Raw genomic sequence first — 20,964 nt, forward strand, 5'->3', positions numbered from 1 at the left:
TGTGTAAAACTTGCCTGCAGAAGTGGATGGTCATTCAGTATCTCAAGTGTAGACTGTGTATTTCACTATTCCTCAATCACAGCATTTGCCATGGAATCCACCTCTTACTTCAAAATTGTGCTCCAGAATCTAAATTTTAATTAAAAAGTTTTTCTAACCTTCATGGATTTATAGAAAGCCTTGTAAACACACGGAAAGGGTAAATCTGTTCAGTTCCATCTGCCTGAATCTGCAGACAGCCTGTAACTCCTAGGCCTGGTCCACACTAGGACTTTAATTCGAATTTAGCAGCGTTAATTCGAATTAACCGCGCACCCGTCCACACCAGGAAGCCATTTAATTCGACCTAGAGGGCTCTTTAGTTCGAATTCGGTACTCCATCCCGACGAGGGGAGTAGCGCTAAATTCGACATGGCTATGTCGAATTAGGCTAGGTGTGGATGCAAATCGAACTTACTAGCTCCCGGAGCTATCCCACACTGCACCACTCTGTTGACGCTCTGGACAGCAGTCCGAGCTCAGATGTTCTGATCAGCCATACAGGAAAAGCACCGGGAAAATTCAGAGATTACATGAACTCCTCTGCTGGAGAGCTCTGCATCGCTGCCGGTGCTGCTGAGCTCGCCCCGATGTCCAACCACGAAATGAGATTCTAACTGTCCAGACAGGAAAAGGAATTCAAAAACCCTCCCCCGCCACAAAGTCCCATACCCCCCTCACCCAAAATAACCAGAAGGAGGGGCGCCAGAGGCCGTGTAAACTGTCACTGCACCCCAGCAGAGTGCTCAAGTACCGAAAAGCTCTCATAGCCTAAATTTTGAGAAGTCCTTTCCTTCCCGCCTCACCCAAGCCCCCATCCCAGTTTCATCCCCTAACTGTCTAGTTGATAATAAAAAATACTTTTCTGTTAATTACTGTTTCCGTCATGTTCTTTTAGAGGAGACTGTGTTTGAAGGGGGGGAAGGGGGTTGGTAATTGGACAGGACAATCACCTTTACCAGGGTACAGACATGGGGGCAGGATCAGCAGCAGGTCACACACACACTGCAGTCAGTAGGCACCCTGGTCGGTATGGGAGGTGGTTTGCAGGTTCTGTATGGGTGGGGGGGGTACGTGACTTTGTAGCGGGGGAGGGAGGTTACAGATCTCATGCAACGGTCCCTGTCCTGGACCACAGAGAGCCACACAGCAGAGGAATCTGTATCCGTCCTCCCACGCCAAAAGGCCACATAGCCCCCGCACACAGAGTCCCAAAAAGGAGGGATGGCAGGCTCCGTTGAAACATCCAGTCCGGCAATGCAGACCGCTCTGGGAGCAGGAGCCTGTCATTCCTCGAGTTTACAGGCGGTCTTTACATCACTGCACACCCTACCCAGCACAGTCCGTGTCCCAGTTTCAACCCTGTAACGCAAAGTCATCAATAAAGAAACCTTTGTAAAGTTACACTGGAACATGTCTTTTATTTTTAAATGTGTGTTGGAAGTTGGGGAAGCGGGGTGGGCGGGGTATGTAACTGCAGATGCTAGTCAACAATCACTTGGTAAAGAAACAGGGGCAGGTTCAGCTTCTCTGTAAAGAAACTAAACAGTCACAGGTCACGCTGCTCACTGCTTGCTGGTACTTGAAGAGTTCCTTGTCGCTGTGCAAGGCGCCTGCACAGAGCTTCACGAGCCAGGGCATTAGCGGGTAGGCTGGGTCCCCGACGATCACTATAGGCATCTGCACATCCCCAAGACTTATTTTGTGGTCCGGGAAGAAACTACCTTCCTGCAGGCATCTAAACAGACCACAGTTCCTGAAAACACGCACGTCATGAACTTTGCCTGGCCACCCGACGTTGATGTTGGTAAAACGTCCCCCATGGTCCACCAGTGCTCGCAGCACCATTGAAAAGTAGCCCTATTTCTCAGCAGCTGACTGTGGAAGAGGTGGATGATAAGGTGCGAGGAGTTGACAATGGCCAAAACTACAGCGGGATCCTCGCTCAAAATGCTGTGGCGCCCGCGCTGTCACTGAGCAGAAAAGTGCACGAACAGATTGCCTGCAGGCGCTTTCAGGGAGGGAGGGAGGGAGGGCGTGATTGATGGTTCAATGATGACAGTTACCCAAAACCACCCTCGACACACTTTTCCCCCCAGCATGCATTGGGGGGAAATCCCAGATTTCAAATGGGCAGCGGGGAGTGCGGGAACTGTGGGATAGCTTTCCACAGTGCACAGCTTCCAAAGTCGACACTGGCCCCGTTACTGTGGACTCACACAGTCGAACTAGTGTATTTAGTGTGGATACACAACTTTGACTTCATAAGGTCGATTCCACAAATTCGAATTAAGTTGATTCGAAATAGTCTTGTAGTGTAGACATACCCCTAGAGAGTAAACTATTATTATTATTATTATTATTTTATTTATTATTTCTACAGTCATAGTGCCTAGATACCCCAGTCATGGACTACGACCATTGTGCTAAGCATTGTATAAGTACAGAACAAAAAGACAGTGCCTGCACCAAAGAGCTTCTCTAAATATAATACAAGAGACAGCAGACAGATACAGGCAGACTGATGAGAGAGTACAATGAGTCTGGATTGGTCAGGATGGTAGTCTGTGGTTTCAACACAGGAGAAGCCCATTCATCTCTATTTGTTCTTAACCTTAGAGATGACAATTTTCAATGTTTACATTGTTAATTATTTCATTGTAGGTCATTTGAATTGTAACCTCCAGCTACAATGTGGTAGTCCCACAGTCCCAAACATTACAATCTTACAGTTTCCCCAATTACCCAGAGCAAGTACCAAGGACTTCAACTGCCCAAACCCCATCTGCCCAAACTTCCAGTTTTCTCTGACTATTTCTGTGATGCTATTCAGCACAAAAGTATGTTGCATATCAAAAACTGCATTTGTGTGGACAGCATAAATTGACTAGAATTTACTATAAAAATGTCACAAGGTCTCCTATACCAATTCACTATTCATATTTCATTAAACACCTCCATTTGAAAATGGAAATGAAGCTGCCACACAATTTCCAGTCAGCTGCACCAGAGTGCCTCACAAACCCCAGATACCTTGACTGAGAAATTAGATCCAGCTTTCTACAATGTGCTGGAGTCCTTGCTTATGTGCAATGAGTTAGTGGTCCCAGTCTAGTTCTGAGGGAGTAGATCCACCAGCACATTTTCCTTTATTTGGGACCTTTGTTGGAACCCTCCACAGACAGACAAGGGTTGGAGAAGGCTGAGCTACCATTCACTTCTTAGATGGCATTTCTTTGAGTGAGAGTTGGTGAATGTGGGTGGGGCAGTTTACACTGCTACCACTCAGGCTGTCCTGGCGCTCTGGATAAATAAAAGTCTTTATTTTCCAGGACTGTCAATCCAGCACCTTTCATGTATACTAAATTCATTTACAAATGAAACTGTTTAAATGTAACTGTCATTTGGATCATGTGGAAAACATTATTGGAAATTGAATTTTACCTTTCTAAAATGAGCTGTCAGTCTGGCTACTGGAGCCTCACAGCTTTCTACTTGTAAATGGGATAATTTGGCTTCTGCCAGAATATTTTTAACTGGACTGATTTTGTGTCACATTAGACAAGGGGAAAAACGTGGCAGGGAAAAATGTTTATAAATGCAAAGTATGGAGCTGTAATATTGTTACTGCAATTCTCTAATAAACATCTATATATACAATTAACAAAAATATATGTAATTTAAATTAAACTAAGCTGGTCAATCTTTGTGAAGCATGCTTGGAAAAAGAATTACACTTAGAGCTAGATTCACAGTTACCAGGTACCAAAGTTCAACATTTAATTGGCATGATTTGGCATCACTTAGATTTTGTTGGATAAATTTCATGACTAGAGTATTGATATAGAAGGGTAAGGTTTGTTCAGGAAGGACAGACAGGGAAAAGCAGGAGACAGGGGAAATATTATGGTAGGAGGAGGAGTCATTTCTAAAATAGACAACTGAAATGCCCAAAACACAAGATATGGTAATAATGGAGGACTTTAACTATCCAGTTATCTGTTCAAAAAGTAATGTGCAAAAGACAAAATTACCAATAAGTTCTTGGAATGTACTGGGGACAACTTCTTGTTTCAGAAGGCGGAGAAAATAGCTATTTTAAACTTGATTCTGATTAACAGGGAGGAATTGGATGCAAATGTGAAGGTAGAAAAGAATTTGAGTGAAATTGACCATGAAATGATAGATTTCATGATTCTAAGGAGGAGGAGTCGTCAGAGCAGCAGAATAAGGATGATGGATTTAAAAAAAAGCACACTTTTACAAACTCAGAACTGGTAGGTTGATTCCTATGGGAAGGAAATCGTAGGGAAAAGAATTCCTGATAATTGGTGGTTTCTCAAAAACGCAGTATTAAAGAATTTCAACAACTCAGCCAGAAATTAGGGGTTTATTACAGGAGTGGGTGGATGCAGTTCTGTGGTCTGCAGTGTGCAGGAGGTCAGACTACATGATTATGATGGTCCTATCTGACCGAAAGTCTATGAGCCTAAAGACACAGAAGCAAACAAGTCCAGTGTGAAGGAAAGATAGGAAGAAGCATTAGAGGAAATATGTCTGCATCAGGAGCTCTTTAATGACTTGAAAATAAAAAAGAAATTCTATGAAAAGTGGAAACATGGACAAATTCTTAAGGAGTACCACCAAAGAATGGCACAAACATGTAAAGATAAAATGAGAATGGCTAAAGAACAAAATGAGTTACACCTAGGCAGAGATATAAAAGGCAATTGGAAGAGATCCCGTAAATACATTAGGAGCAAGGCAAAGGGAGTGAAGATACATTATCTAGTGAGGAAGGTGAGCTAATCATGGATGATATCAAGAAGGCTGAGGTGTTCAACACTTATTTTACTTCAGCCTTCACTAAAATGATTCCTGGTGGCCAAGTGTTTAACACAATTAACATTAACAACAAGGAGGAAGAAAGACAAGCAAAATAGGGAAAGAACCGGTGAATAAATATTTAGACAAGTAAGATGTATTCACATTGTCAGGGCCTGAGGAAATCCACTCTAGGGTATTTAAGGAACTACCAGAAGCAATTTCGGAACTGTTAGTGATGATCTATCATGGAGCATGGGTGATGTCCCAGAGTACTGTTGATGAGCTAACGTGTTGAAGGGGAACAAAGAGGACCTAGGGAATTATAAACCAGTCAGCCTAACTTCGATATCTAGAAAGACAGTGGAACAAATTATCAAATGATGAATTTTTAAGCATGATTTGAAGGGTGATCAGTAATAGCCATCATGGATTTGTCAAATTTCATTCTTTGATAGGGCTATTGGTCTTGTGCAGGGATCGGCAACCTTTGGCACGCAGCCCATCAGGGAAATCCGCTGGAGGGCCTGGATGATTTGTTTACCTGCAGTGTCCACAGGTTCAGCCGATTGCAGCCCCCACTGGCCGCGGTTCACCGTTCCAGGCCAATAGGGGCTGTGGGAAGTGGCGTGGGCTGGCTGCCGCTTCCCGCAGCTCCCATTGGCCTAGAACGCTGAGAGCGAACCTGCAGACACTGCAGGTAAACAAACCATCCCAGCCCACCAGTGGATTTCCCTGACAGGCTCCGTGCCAAAGGTTGCCAATCCCTGATCTAGTGGATAGAGAGAGAGAGCGGTCGATGTGATTTATTTTGAGTTTAGTAAGGCTTTTGACACAACCCCACATAAGCATGTCCAGGACAATTCGTTTTCAGCACTAAGGTTCATTTGACTGAATAGTCAAATGAACATAGACAGTATCAAAGCTATACTTTTGCTCAAGTGAATGTTAACATTTGTTCACTGTTTCATGATTCACTCCTCCAGAATACAGAAAAATACTGAAAAACATACTGCACTGAGAAAAATGCATGAGTTTCTTTTGAATTGAATTTGGCAGTAGCAACACCTGGACATATTTTTAAATATGTATTTTGTCTTTTGCATATGTTTTTTGTGACCCTAAACATGTTGACACATTTTTTAAATTTAGAAAATATGGGGACCTTGATTATCTACCGTCCTCTCCCGTCTCCTAGATCCTCTTCCTTCATTTTGAAGTCAGGTGCACTTCTTTGAAGTCTGGTGCAGTGCTCTGCCCTCATCCTGGGACACTTCCAGTTCCATATTTGCAACCCCTCCTATTACACTATTTTTTTTTTATTCTTGCTACCCACCTCTGGGATCCAACTTCCCTGCTTACAATCTTTAATCACGATGTAATGTGAATGTCCCATGTGTCATTTACACAAGTATGCAGTCAACTCCAAAGCCTCTGAATCAGACCTCTTACCAAATAAGACCTCTTATGTCCACGAGCTTTGTTCACCTGTATTTGAATTTTAAAGAGGCCCTTTCCAGAGTTTATAGTTTCTTATTGTTAAACTTTCACATATTTCTTTTTTTCACAATTCCAACTACTGCTGATTTTTTTTACTTTGCCATCCAGTGTAAGAATGTAATGAGAGAAACCCTCCCTAATTGCATAGACAGAGATCATGTTTTTCTTGTGACCCAACTTGTAGTATGCAAGTTGATGACCCGGGATTGCAAGAACCTCCTCTTCACTGTATTTTGTGTGGAAGCAGGGAAAGAAAGAGAGGGTTTAAGTTGCCATTTAAGTGTCAGAGACAGAGCAACTAATATCACGGGACCTGTAGAAGCAGGGCTCATGTCAGAAGCGGGTGGGAAGACAGCAGAGTAGAGTTAGCATGACCCAGCCTTGGGATAGCGATGTTTGAGAACAGAAGTGAGAAAATACAGGAATGGGCAGGACATAACATAAACAAACTGCAGATATTTTTAATTAATGCATGCCATTAAAATGTATAAATGCTTGTGTGATATTGCTTGTACTTTGAAGAAACTGAGGCAGAGATGCTCTCTGTCAGCTGTGTTGTTCCCTTGCAATTGCATGTGTTGAATAAAGCTGTCTCTGATTTTGTTGCTTCTAACCGAAGAGTGGAGTTTGTTTCTTCCACATGTGAATTACATCATTAAACTAAGGCCTGGTCTACACTGGGGGGGGGTGTCGAACTAAGGTACGCGACTTCAGCTACGCGAATAGCATAGCTGAAGTCAAACTACCTTAGTTCAAACTTCTTACCTATCCAGACGCCGCGGGATCGAAGTCTGCGGCTCCCCCGTCAACTTCACCACCGCCGTTCGCGGTGGTGGAGTTCCGGAGTCGACGAGAGCGCGTTCGGAGTTTGAACTATCGCGTCTAGATTAGACGCGATAGTTCGAACTCCGAGAAGTCGAACGCTACCCGTCGACCCGGCCGGTAAGTATAGATGTACCCTAAGATATTTATTAAATAGGGATCATATCATGGAATGAATCAATAGGAGTATCTACCCATTGTGAAATACACCACTCACATTTCTATTCATAAAAGGCTTTCATCAGACTTACGTGATTTGTTTGTTAGTTTTTGGATTTCCTCTACAACATTTCATCCAACTTTCATCCCTTTCTTGTTCCTTGTCTCCTCCTCTGAAATTACTACTTGGAAAGCAAGAATTTTAAATATTCTGGGTTATTAAACTCACTAAAGATAAATCTGAATTAATATAATTAAAAATAAAACCTGAGCCATAAGGAATAAACAATTTAATTGTCAGCTTTGTTTTTTGTTTTTGTTTCAGTCTTGAATTCAAACTTTTGATGTTTCAAATCTATCAGGACATTGCTTGTATACCTTCACTTAATCCAGTAGAAGAGTGTATGACAATACCTTAAATTTAGATTTAAAGCTAAGTGATACTTAATTATCTCTATAAGGTGATTTGATTTAGTGTCTGAGGCCATATTTCTCAAAGATGACCCAGGTCTTCATGCCATTGTCACCTTCATAGTGTATCATGGCAGTTTGCTATATATACCAGTACAGGATGCTCAGAATCTTCTACTAGTAAATCATTCATCTTTCCATGTTCTTAGTAATGTTAGAGTACTTATTACATCAATTCATCATCAGCTCCGTTCACTTCCTATTTGCTTCTAGAATCAACCCAAATAGTTTGTTAAATGTAATCTATAAAATCCTGTTTCATTTGGGTGGAAGATATTTGGGAGACTGCTTCTGTCCTTCTGTATTGTCACCAAACTTGAAAGCAAGAAGGGCACTTGAGATAATGGGATTTGTTTGAAAGCCCTCAACTTGGGAATGTATATCACTTCCTGGTCTGTTGGAACCTGGGTTTGTTGACCTCTGGGGGAAGACTAATAATGGATGCCAGTCTGGAATTTTGGTTTGGGGAAATATTTTGTTTTGACCTTTGAATTAAGAAGGTTTTAGTTGCCTAAATTGAGTGCATATGCCAGAGATGTCAGTCATTTGGCATATTTTGGGACATATTCTACTCTCCATTCTCTCCCCTCCCCATATTCAGGTATAATAGCAGCAATTATTCCCTTTAAAATCAGTGGAACAACTCAGAAAGAATGGTTGGGAGATGGAGGAAGGGATTTTTTCTCTCCTACTATGAGCATAATTATATGAATAAAACAAAGTGGCAGATGCCAACTCTAGGTTCAGGATGTACTCTGAGTGGGTGTGTTGGTGGGGAGTGGTATAAATTCAGTATACCAAGAAAGCAAAATTTGAATGAGTCCATGAATATCTTCTACAAATGTGTTTTAAGAATCAGCTTTGGAAACTATAACAATTTCAGACTGAACATCCCTTACCTTCATTTAGAACTGAGAAAAAATACATTAAAAATTCAGCATTACTGCACCAAATTGCTCAAGCTAATTACGCTGCTTAAGGTAAAGGGTATTGAATTATATTTAGACAGAGTAGCAGATTAAGCAAGAATAAATTTGATAACTGCTAAAGAATGCAGTTTTTCAGGATTATGTCTCATAGCTTTAATCTCTTTACCGCAGATGGAGGAAAAATAGATTTAGCTATTATGATGAGCGAGAGAGTGAGATTGGCACTTTGTTTATATTCATTTAGCACAAAATTCTGTTGAGTATTTAGCCTCTGGCAAAAACTACAAACTGTTTTGTTGTTGTTGTTATTAGCTTTCTATTTCAGTAGCAATGCAATTATTTTTAGTATGGTATTTACACAGATGCAGAGAGACAAATCCATATGTGGAGTGAGAGAGGCAGAGAATATGACAGAGCAGTGGGTGTATTGCATATTTACCTCCATGACTTTGATGAGACTGCAATACCTTGAGAGAGGATAATGAAGGAGTGTAAGGATTTCACATGAAGATAAAAAGTTGATTGTATTATCTACTATCATATAAGATTCCTGCTTTACCAACAAGTGGTATACAGGCATGTTGTGGATCCAAGATTGTTTGCAGCATACATCATTGCAGAAGCTTGTTATGGTGGACAGGGGGCAGAACCAAGACTCCAATTACTTCTGTTTTGATTTTAAAGTGTGATTAGAATTTATTTGACCATTTGAGAAGTATATTTTGTTTTCACTCTTTCATAAATCAAAAAAGAGCTGAAGGATTTCTGTTCAAACTTTCCAAAAACATTTACCATCACCAGTCAGAGACCACACGTTTCAGTCTAACATTTTATGTCTTGAAAAATAGAAGTAAATGCAACAGCAATATGTAATGAATATTGTGGATAAAGCAAAGATATCATACATGGCTGGTGCCCATCATTATATCAGTGTTATATAAAAATAAAAGTGTGTGTGCGTTGTTATAAAAAAAATCTATAAACTATTTTTGTGAGTGTGAGATTTATAATTACGTGTGGCACTATAATGCAGCTATAGCGTGATTGAATTTTTTCCATACCTAGGATTTTGTTTTTTAGAAAGCAGTACAGTGGAGTTGATCAGAACCCAGTTGTATAACTTGGTAGCTCCAGAGCTAGAGTTTTATCGTTTGTTTTATTTTTCATTCCCATCTTTAAAAAAAAAATAACAAAAGTGAAATGTTGTTGCAAATTTTGAGCTTGCAGATTTAACCACAAGAAAATAAAAAAATACTATCTATATTTAATATTTTTTAAATTTACTGGTTGACTAAAATTAATATCTTAGTACAGTTTATGAATAATCTGATGGATATAGTTTTACTATTGCTACCTTCATTTTTGCATTTCCTGACTTTTGAGTTCAAATTTTAAACTGTAATGAGGCATTAACACATAACCAGATCCTGAGAGGTGCTGATTATCTATGACTTGTCCTGGCACCACCTTCTCTCTATACACACATTATATATATTATGTATAATATAATATATCTGTCTCCGTGAAGTAGATATATCTATACTACATAGTTGTATACAGTCAGAATATAATTTTTTCCTAACATTCCCTCATCTTGAATTTATTTTTCAGTAGCTTTGATTTAAAATACAAGTTTTTATTCTATTTTATTTTATTATGGTTTTTCCCCCATGTCGAGTACTGATACTAATGTCTTAACACTGCTGAAAAGATGTGTGGATTAATAGGAAGACAATGCAATTTTGCCAAACTTATTCTGCATATTTTTATTCTTTTCCCAAACAAGCAAATGGTCAAAAATAGGCATTCTCTCTAATTTATGCACATAGCAGTTACAGCACATTGTGAGTGGAATTATTCTGTTTTCTACAAATATTAAGAAGTCTTGCTGGACTTATTCTTAGCAGTCGCACACAATCCCCTTTTCATTTCCACGCATATTATGTGTCATTGGATCTGGCGGAACCATTGACATGAGGAGCAGCAAGCAAGCTTTCTGCTTTTGGTATTTCTACTGCCAGTCTGCTGTTTGTTGAAGTAACTTGGAAGCACTGATTATTGAGGTTGCCACAGATGAAGGAATGGATTGAGCAATAGCAGGGTGGATTTGATTTAAATCAAATTGATTTAAATCATGATTTAAATCACTAGTCAGGAAGACTCAATTTAATCACAGTTTTCTACATAAAAGTGCATTCTTGTTGGTTGTTATAACCTTAATTACATATTCTTCACAACTCAGAGATAGATGTAGGTTTCATTTTTAGAAGGTACACACTATACATTTTTAAACAGTGATTTATTTTGAAAACGTATCGGATTAGTTTTACAGCTATGTCAGAAAATGAATGATTGGTTATTTCATTTAACAAAGGGAATTGAAGCAGATATTTATGAAGTCATTGGGAGGTGAACTATCTCCAGTTCAATGGGTTAATTATTAATATTTGGAGGTTTTTCTTGCCATGCTGTTTTAGGAGGAGAACATCACCAGACAGATATTTAAATTTTTATTTAACTAAAACAACGTTAATTATTCTGGTGTTTTTTTCTTCAACAGCAAACATGTAATATTTTCACAAAACAAGCATATGTCCCTCGCTTCTCACATTTATCTCCAGACTTCTTCTCCTTGTCCAGATCTATTCCACCCCCAACAATCTTGAACTTTTTGAAACTTTGCACTTTTAGAGAGAGGTAAGGGATTGACTCTTTGTACACAAATTTTCAGAGGGACAATTGAGTTGAGGTCTGTTATTTCTCATCTCTATATATTATTTATTTATTTTAAAACATTTTTGCTGTTAACAAGCATGTTACTTCTGGAGACACAAATCCACAGTTTGAGAACTGCAAAACTAAGCATCTCTGATGGTATCCTCTACACTGAGCACTGAGTCCCATTGGGTAGATATATTATTTGGGTTAATCTTTCTATACAGAAGTCTGTGGAACCCCATAAAATTGGGTCCCTAATCCATGAACTATTGGAACTCATTTACAAAACTTTTCTTAAACATTGAATGAATATATTGTCTCATACGATAGAATTAGAATTTATAATCCCTATTCAATGATGAGCTATAATGTATCTTAATTAAAACTATCTTTAGATAGGTTTTTTCCTCAAAAAACATTTATAAAAAAATCTGATTTAAAAAAGAATTGATTTTTAACCACCCTGAGAAATAGTGTCTCATCCATTTGTAAAGCTCTCATTGCTACTAAGCAGCTTGACTGCATTATCACACCTATTAGTTAAGATTTTTTCAGTTTTTTTCTGTTATGTACGATTACTGTTTTCTTTCTTTTGAAGTGTATTGGTTTCAACTCTGGGAATGGTGCTCCCAGGCATAGTTTATCTCTCACAGCCTGGGTTCAAGTTCAAGATAATTTATTCTCCAATTTATTTATAAATAGTCTAGACTAAAACTGAAGCATATAGTCTCAATCACATATATCACAAAGGTTGTTTTTACTGCTCTTCAGAAAGACAGAACTAAGATGCACTATCATTGATTTCCATTCAGGTTTAGCAAACGTATAATAGGGTGCAACCTATTTATCATAATGAAGATGATGGAAGGAGCAAACAAAGAGATGGTTTCAGAACAATGTGGTGGTTGTTCAGAAGGATATTAAGGTCATTTCCTACTGTGGACATGAAACTAATGTAGTCTGTGCATTAGAGCACCTGAAAATATATGAGAAGTTTAAATTGCCAGATAAATATATAAATAATTCAGTAACTAGTAGATTCCCCGCCCTGCAGGCTGCCTTGTTTTACTCAGTTTAGAAGAGGTGAATTTAGAGAGTGACAGTTTGTAACTAGCATAGTAATGAAGGAGATTTGTTTTGAGAAGTACACAAATTCATAGCTACTATCCTATTCACTGCTGAGACAGCCATCTGTGTTACTGCAGATATAAACCAGTAAGGGTAAGTCTATGCTGCCTCCCCCGCCAAAAAAAAAAAAAAAAGGCCTGTGACAGTGAGTCTGAGATCCTCCCCTATCACCGGGTCTTGGAGCCCAGGCTCTAGCCCAAGTGGGAATGTCTCCACTGCTATTTTGAGCCCTGTGAGCCTGATTCAGTTGACCCAAGCTTGGAGACTCACCACCATGGTGTTTTGGTTTTTTTTGGATTGTACAGATACCCTCAGTGATTTCTGTGCTAAAAGTAGGTTATTCTACAGTGAATGTTCTACAAGGGCATTTGGTTGGCTGGTTCTGAATATTGTGGTGGTGTTCTGTTGTGAAATGAATGGTGGTTCAAAGCTAGGTTCCATGCACCCTTGGATCTTAGCCTTGTTCTTCAAGGGAGCCTCTGTATTGCCCTCTCCTGAGCAGGAGGCACTGACTGCAGCCCAGTTCATTGCTGCCCTCTAACTGGAACCAAATCCACAACTCTTCATAGGGAAACTGGCAAAAAGCCTATTGTTGTTATTAATACATATTTCTATTATTATAGTGCCTAGAGAACACAGTTAAGATCAGGTTTCCCTTATGCTTTGTGCTGTAGAAATACCTCTTCTTCACATTACATTGTCTTGTGGGAAGTAGGCACTGCACTTGAAACACCAGTGCATTTGCGAGATTTTCCCCTTCTCTAGTGCTTCCTGTCCTTATGATTAGAGCTTTGTGCAGATACACATTTTGTATCTGCATGTGAGCCACAAACATAGTCCATGAATATCTGCATCCGCAGATGTAGCTATAATATTGATATCCGCAGATTTGCAGGGCTCTGTATATGATGAGAGGAGACATGGAAGAGAGAGAGAGAAGGTGTGGGGAATGGCAGCTAGGAAGGTACAGGCAGGCTCCTCGGTATTCTACGATTCCACTGCTGTGGAATTCACTGTATTGCCACACAATTATGCTCCACAACCCCAGGTGTCATTTGTTTCCATCTCCGATCATTGCAGAGAGAACTTGCAAACAAAGTGTAAACTGGTGGAGTGTTGCTTTTGAAAACCTGAAAAGAACTGAAGCAGGGAGGGATAACTCAGAGAAGGGTAGGAGCTGGGGAAGGAAGAAAGCCTGAAGGAAAAATGAGAATTGTGATGGAAGAATATAATCTTTGGGGGCTGGACTGTGGGGAGGAGTCTTTCAAGCTCTACAAGGAAGTTGCAGTTGAGGAATAATGATGTTTGGCAGGACAGTGTTTTTGGAGGCCACAGTAAGAATTTACTCTGTGGGCCTGATAGTGTCAAAGATCTCAGGTGTCTTAATTGATCTCTGTGCTGAATATGGTTGTGCATTTTCCATTGTGCTAGGCACTATACAAACACACACAAAAAGATGATCCCTGCCCCCAAGGAGTTTACTATCAATAATGTGGTCAGCCAAATTCTGATTCCGTAATCTCTGTTACTTGTGCTACTGTAAAATCAGAAAGAATCCAGTTTGATTTTGAGATCCTGAGGTAAGCTTTGTTATTAATCATCGAGTCTGAGATGGAAAGGACCTATTAGCTTATCCAAACCTTATATCTGTAAATGCAGGATTGTTTCCTAAAGTACATCTAGTGTTGTTTTTCCCCAGTCTTATTTAAATGCAATAGGTGAGAGGGCTTAATATTTATGATAGCTAGTAAACATTATTTTAAGATACTGTTTTTGTGACTATAATTTTAAATTAATTGTATTTCTTTGCTAATTTTAACTTTCACAGTTTAATATGCTTCTCATGTCATTTGTACCATGCACAATATAATTAGTGATTCATACCACCAGTTTTTTACACTGAACGGAATGGTGAGTTTGTGTTTTTTAAAGAATAAGCTTAATATGATCAGTTCATTTTAACACAACAGAAGCATCTTCCTCTAAACTATATGTATTTAAAACATTATTGTAATGTATTTTTTATTTTTAAAAGTCTGCTTGGATTCAAGACCCTTTTGACCTACATTTAAAATATATTTTCATTTGTTGTAAGGTATTAATAATGTAACAAAATTTTCATTTGGCTTCTTTGCAACTCCACTTTCTTTCCAACGTACCACATACTGCAATATTAAATGCTCAGTGGAAGCTACAGTTACTAGAACAATTAATTTTTAGATTATTATTCAACAAAAAGGTACCCCTGGCTTTACATACTGTTCCATTAATGCTGATAACTAACAGATAATTTACTAAATCTGGAAAATCAAATCTTTGATACTCAAGGCAATATTAATAATGTTCAGTAACTAGAAACTGAATTATTCTTGAGACAGTGTTAAAGTCATGGAAAGACGGTCTTCTATTTACAAATGCAATTTAGTCTCATGAGAAGGTAATCTTGTTAAAATATTGTCAAGTTAATTGAAATTGATTTGTGTTTACTAAACAGTGAATGATAATCAAACAATCAGGCTTAGAAGCTTTCGTGGTATGTTTAAGTCTTTGATAGATTTCTGTTAATCTTGCACAGGATGTTTCATTTTGGAAAAATAAATGCACTAGAGGTTCTTCAGGGCTAGTAGCCCTTCCCTGTCTTTCTTTCCCCAAAATGGATAACACTGAAATATAGAGTATATTGCCTTCTTTTGTGCAATGTTATATTCTGGAATATCTGAGGCCTGGTCTACACTGGGGGGGTGGGGGTTCAAACTAAGGTACGCAAGTTCAGCTACGCGAATAGCGTAGCTGAACTCGAACGACCTTAATTCGAAGTACTCACCCGTCCAGACGTCGTGGGATCGAAGTCCGCGGCTCCCCCGTTGACTCCGCCACCGCCGTTCGCGGCGGTGGAGTTCCGGAGTCGACGGGAGCGCGTTCGGAGTTCGATATATCGCGTCTAGATTAGACGCGATATATCGAACTCCGAGAAGTCGAACGCTAGCCGCCGACCCGGACGGTAAGTATAGACGTACCCTGAGAGCATCTAGAACTTTGGATTACTTTTTCATTTATTATAGCTGTCAATATACATTTGCTTCTAGCTGCTTAATTATTTCACAAATTTGCTGATCTCTACTATTTGTAACAATCTTAGCATCTACATAAATGAAATTCTAATAGCCTTTATAGAGGAAAGAAAAAATACAGTGAAGCAATTTAAAAGGCAGGATAAACAGAACACATAAGACACACACATTTTTGGGCTGATGCACTTAATTACATAAGAATTTCATGTCTAATCAGCAGTATTGGCTCCCTCAAGGCACATATTTTTCAATACATTAAAAAAATTCTCTAACAAAAACAGAACAAAATCCAATGCAATTGCACATTTGCTGGAATATTTCACATCTTTAGTTAACCTGCTCCCTCATGCCTTACAGTATTCATTAGCAGATTTCTGTGTTTATGACTGATATTATATGGTAATGGTTATGGGTTACTAACAGATGTAACCACTGAAATGAATTAGAATGAAAACTTGTTTTACAGAATGCCCCACTGGGGACCTACCCATCAAGCTCACCCTCTTAAAACATAACAAAGCAAAAACATATCCACAACACTTGATTTTCTTTCAACAGAAAACTTTTCTTTACCGACTATGGGAATGTGGCCAAAATTGAGAGATGTGACATGGATGGGATGAATAGAACAAGGATAGTAGAATCTAAAATTGAGCAGCCAACTGCTCTGGCAGTAGATCTGGTCAATAAATATGTTTACTGGATAGACATATATCTGGACTACATAGAAGTTGTTGACTATCAAGGAAGAAACAGGCATACAATAATTCAAGGCCGACAAGTAAGTATTTATTTGATGATTCAGCTAATATAATAAAAAAGTAATAATATTAAAAGAATTTGCATAGCATTAACAGATATTTGTTGTAAGATTCACTATTTGTGTTTGGTCCAAATGGGTCAGGTAATCAAGTACTCAGCTGCGTGTTCTATTTTATGTGCAGTTTATTTCACTTTACACTCTATGGGCCAGATCCTGTGCTGTGACTTTTAGGAAATGAACATAAGAGACAACATAGGAAAGGAGGGGAACAGAGATATAAGGATCTCGAGGGGGAAATGGAAGGACATTATAGAGTTAGAAGTAAGTCTAGGCAGGGGATAGCATTAATACCTTAGGATGAAGAGATATAAGGGTGAGGAGATGCATCCTGATAACACCAAAGAAGGAAAAGATGATTAGTGAGATGTGCTCACCAGTCCAGGCCAGTCTGGATGAATATAGAGTGATCCAATTCCCACTGAAATCAGTCGGAGTATTTGCATTGATTTCAGTAGGAGTTGAATCCAAGCCCTTAAGCCATGGGACTGCGATAAATCTGCTGAGGAGTAATACAACAGCATACAGCAGTGTGATGTGTCTGTTGCTGTCCTTTTGGCTTCTGACTAGAGTGTCAGGAATGAAAGATTCTGTGGCAGTTGGGAAGACAGTTGGAAACCTGAAGGGACAGCGACAAAGGCAGCTGTTCCTAGTGGCTACTCACAGTGACAGAGCTGGGGCTTTTCCAGTTGCCCATTCTGTGTATGGCATGTGTGGCTGGGTCTATCTCAGTTGTAGATTGACAAGTCTCATGTACATAGAGTAGTTAAAAACATGTGACTTCAGAATGAGCACATTACATGTCCATCTGTGATATCAATTTGTCTCCAACAAAGGGAAATTGGCATGAAGCAAAGACTTGATACTGACCCCAGCTCAACCAAGAGACAACAGGATATTTTAACTTTTTGATTTTTTAAAATATGAATACAGCAAATAGCAAAGAGATGCCCTGGTGGGCAGGCTGAGAGGAAGATATCAGGCTTTTCAATTTCTGTAATAGACTGCATTGGCCATGGCCTTTGGCCAATTGTGCTGGAAAGGAGGTTCCTGTAAATTTGAATCCTTTCAGCTTCTGGTGCTGCTGGCACATTCTGTCACTATGTAGTTAGATTAGAAGGTGGGTCCATCTTTAGCAGTAACTGGCACACAATTTTTGCAGCTTACTATCACAGATTCAGTCTGTTAAAGTGCCTTAGCAAAGATTACAATTTGGCCTGTTTTATTTTTCCTCTTGTCCAGGGAGCTTAGATGCTGAAGAACAATTCCTAAAACAGATCAGAGGAACTGCTTTAGTTAACAATCTAGCTAGATAAGAATGGAGAGAATAGAATATGCGTCCTTGAATGCTGGTTGTTTGAGGGAGTGAGAAGTAGCAAAAAGTTAACCTTTCCAATTGGCTATTAGGGCAGTCTGTTAAATCACATACAGAAGGAGCAACCTATCAATCATCTCAGTCCACTCTGGTGATTTCAATGGATTTCATTGGAGTTGTCAGTTTATCCCAGGGCTGAATTTCATCCAGTTACTGGGTAGCTGGACATTACTGGAAAATTAGGGGCTAGAAATTATTATCAGGAGAGGAGGTTATATAATCAAATAAACAGAGAGAAATTTTAGCCAAATGAACCTATAGATATTTAAACACTGGGATATGGAATTCTATTTTTTGCTCTTATAAAAAAGTCTGCTCATCTCATAAAAATGATAAAAATGGATTCCTTTAAATCTATATAATTCAAGTATATTAACTGGTATTCTTTGTAGATATTAAAGTCTTGATCCTGAAAACAAGATTTGGCTTATTGCTTGCTGGTATAATCATGTATAATCTTTTTGGCTTCCATCTCTTTGGCTTCACTGGTAATAAGCTATATGTCTTTTCATGTTTGCAAGATACTTGGGGAATTGCATATATGGTTAAAAACCATCACAATAATGCATAAAACAGATAAAAAATAATTAAAACATCATAAAATACATCATAAAAATATAGTTGCACAACTCCAATTAAGTCAGTATAGTACCTCACAATGGGATGCAAATGAATAATAAAACGTTAAGAAATGGGCAATGGCGGGGGAATTATAATGCAGGAGGGAATCTTTCTCTTAAGCACAGGGCTCTATTCCTTCAATATTAAAATATTTACAAATATAATACAATATTTTCCTGGTAAAACATTGGCATTGTAATAACTTACTGCAGATGCAGATGCATCATTATTTTCAGTGTTTTCTTCTCCACATCCCCATAACTATGATTGGACTAAATCCTATTGAGTCTTAATCAGGCAAAATTTTATTGATTACAATTTAGAATTTTGATTGAGTAAGGTCTGAGTATGGATGCCAAGATCTGGTCCAGTAGAAGTAATTTTCAGAAACGGGTGGGATTTTAGTTGTACAAAATGAGAATTTTTAGAAAGGTGTCTGTGTATCCAGCATAACATTGAGCTGAGTGGCTACATCACAGTGCATAATTCCTTGATTAACAGAATCAAATATTCATCTTTTGGAATATCTACCATCAGATTGGAATTTCCTTGATTTTTTTTTTCAAAATAATTATTTTACTTTTTTTTTTTTTAGTTCTTTCAGTTGGTCACAAACAGTCTCTGGAGTATTGGGTGTTTGATATTCAAGTTGTTAACTAACTTTGTGTCCCTGTTTCTTGATTGAATGAATGCACTTCCACACATGCATAGATACACACATTAAGTCTGAATACTATGAATATGATATTGGAATTTATTTTTAGGAAGTGTTTATTCCAGTAAAACACAGCCACCCAAAAATTCACAGAAAGTCAACACAAAAAGGAGTGCTAGGATGATGTAACGGGCATTCATCTGTGGAGTGCCTTTGAGCAACTGGATGGGGTACTACGCTCCTTTTCTCCACCTTTGTTCCCCCTACAGATTGTCGGCTGACCTTGATCAGTCTTCAATGGCTTGGCCCTCTGGCCAAGTCACAACGTCCAAATGAACCCCTTTCTGGGTATTAAAGAGTTTGGTAATTAAACAGTCTATTTGCCCCCACAAGGGTCTTCAGCCCCAGCTCTGGGTCCTTTAAATTCATCCCTATATTCTGACTCCCAAATAAGGCTTTTCCCCTTCTTGGGGTTTATGCCACTTTACTTGTGGCTGGTAGGGGAACCCAGGCCCACCACCCACTACTTGTAGTTCAAACCCAGGGACCCCATACACAGCAACTACATACTGTTCACTCCAATCCATCACTGCTATTTCCCTGGGGCTCTTCCTACAAGGCCCCTTTTACCTTCTCAGGTTATGTTCCCAGGTTGGCCGGGGAGCACCCTTCTTCATTCCTCTGGCCCTAGCCAAAAACTGATCTGCAAAGGTAGTGGGCCTTCCAGTAGGAGCCACAAAGGCCTGGTACACCCCAGGGAACTCCATTTAAAAAAAATAAGAAAATATTTATTGAAAACATTTTACAGCATTCACTCAACTCTAATTATAACATTCAAATAAGAACGTGAGTCACCTTACGTATTGTGCATGCATGATTCTTCCATTTTGTATGTCAATAATAGCCTTTTACTACTCTTTACTGAATGCTGCTGAATGCTGTTGCTATTATTATTATTTATTTATTATTCACGTAAAACATTTCCTGCACTGAAGAGTTTACAATCTAGAAGACAGACATAGCTAAGACAAAAAAAAGTCTGTGAGATTTATAGAAGTGTGTTTAGAATTGTGTGTGTGTGTGTGTGTGTGTGTGTGTGTGTATGTATATATAAATTCAATATAATATATATATAATATTGATTTTTTTTCTGTCTTTACATAAATTTAATTGTAAAACAAGAATTTTAATCAAAATATTATATTGCTCCATGAAAAGAAAGCAGAAATCACTTGATGGTTAGGCTTCACTGAGATTTTAAAAATATGTATTGACTTTTTTTCAAAAACTGGTTCCATTATACAGTTCAGTCTCTATATATTACATTATATTATTATAATTATTGTTTATTATTTATTTCTATTATTATTTTCTAAAGTCATGCTAAAATAGCCATGTTTTTTCTTTTTTTCAGGTTAGGCATCTTTATAGTTTAACAGTATTTGAAAACTATCTATATGCAACTAATTCAGATAACTTCAGCATCTTACAAATAAACAGATACAATCACACAGATGTTCAGTCACTGATTAGACTTGAAAATGCAAGAGAGATCCATGTCTATCAGAAAAGAATGCAACCATCAGGTATGCTCAGAATTCTCTTTGTGGTACACTCTTCTCTGGAGCCAATTCTGGTGTAACTTCGCTGAAATCTTTGTAGTTATGCTGGGGGCTAATCAGGGCCGCCCAGAGGATTCCGGGGGCCCGGGGTCTTCGGCGGCGGGGGGGCCCTTCCGTTCCGGGACCCGCCGCCGAAGTGCCCCGAAGACCCGCGGCGGGGCCCCCCCGCCGCCGAATTGCCGCGGCGGGACCCACCGCCCGGCGCAGCCC

At 38.9% G+C, this 20,964-nt stretch overlaps 1 protein-coding gene and 1 long non-coding RNA gene across 3 annotated transcripts in view; one reads left to right on the top strand and one right to left on the bottom strand.

Moving 5' to 3' along the window:
- Positions 1–16,902, bottom strand: part of LOC120374594 — a 34,162-nt gene extending 17,260 nt beyond the window's left edge. Inside the window, exons 1-2 of one of the 2 annotated variants that reach the window (XR_005586164.1) lie at positions 16,776–16,902; positions 7,437–7,526 (exon numbers count right to left, since the gene is read on the bottom strand). This is a non-coding gene — a long non-coding RNA (uncharacterized LOC120374594). Of the gene's footprint in view, positions 1–7,436; positions 7,530–16,775 lie in introns of both variants that reach the window. The other variant, XR_005586165.1, reaches the window with a different exon arrangement.
- The window catches only part of LRP1B (LDL receptor related protein 1B), a 1,239,928-nt gene that overhangs the window by 660,242 nt on the left and 558,722 nt on the right, over positions 1–20,964 (top strand). The window contains exons 8-9 of the mRNA XM_039494476.1: positions 16,220–16,442; positions 20,547–20,718. Coding sequence (XP_039350410.1) covers positions 16,220–16,442; positions 20,547–20,718 — 395 coding nt within the window. The remainder of the gene's footprint in view (positions 1–16,219; positions 16,443–20,546; positions 20,719–20,964) is intronic.

The sequence above is a fragment of the Mauremys reevesii genome, linkage group 11 (assembly GCF_016161935.1).
Source record: "Mauremys reevesii isolate NIE-2019 linkage group 11, ASM1616193v1, whole genome shotgun sequence".
Classification (NCBI taxonomy): domain Eukaryota; kingdom Metazoa; phylum Chordata; order Testudines; family Geoemydidae; genus Mauremys; species Mauremys reevesii.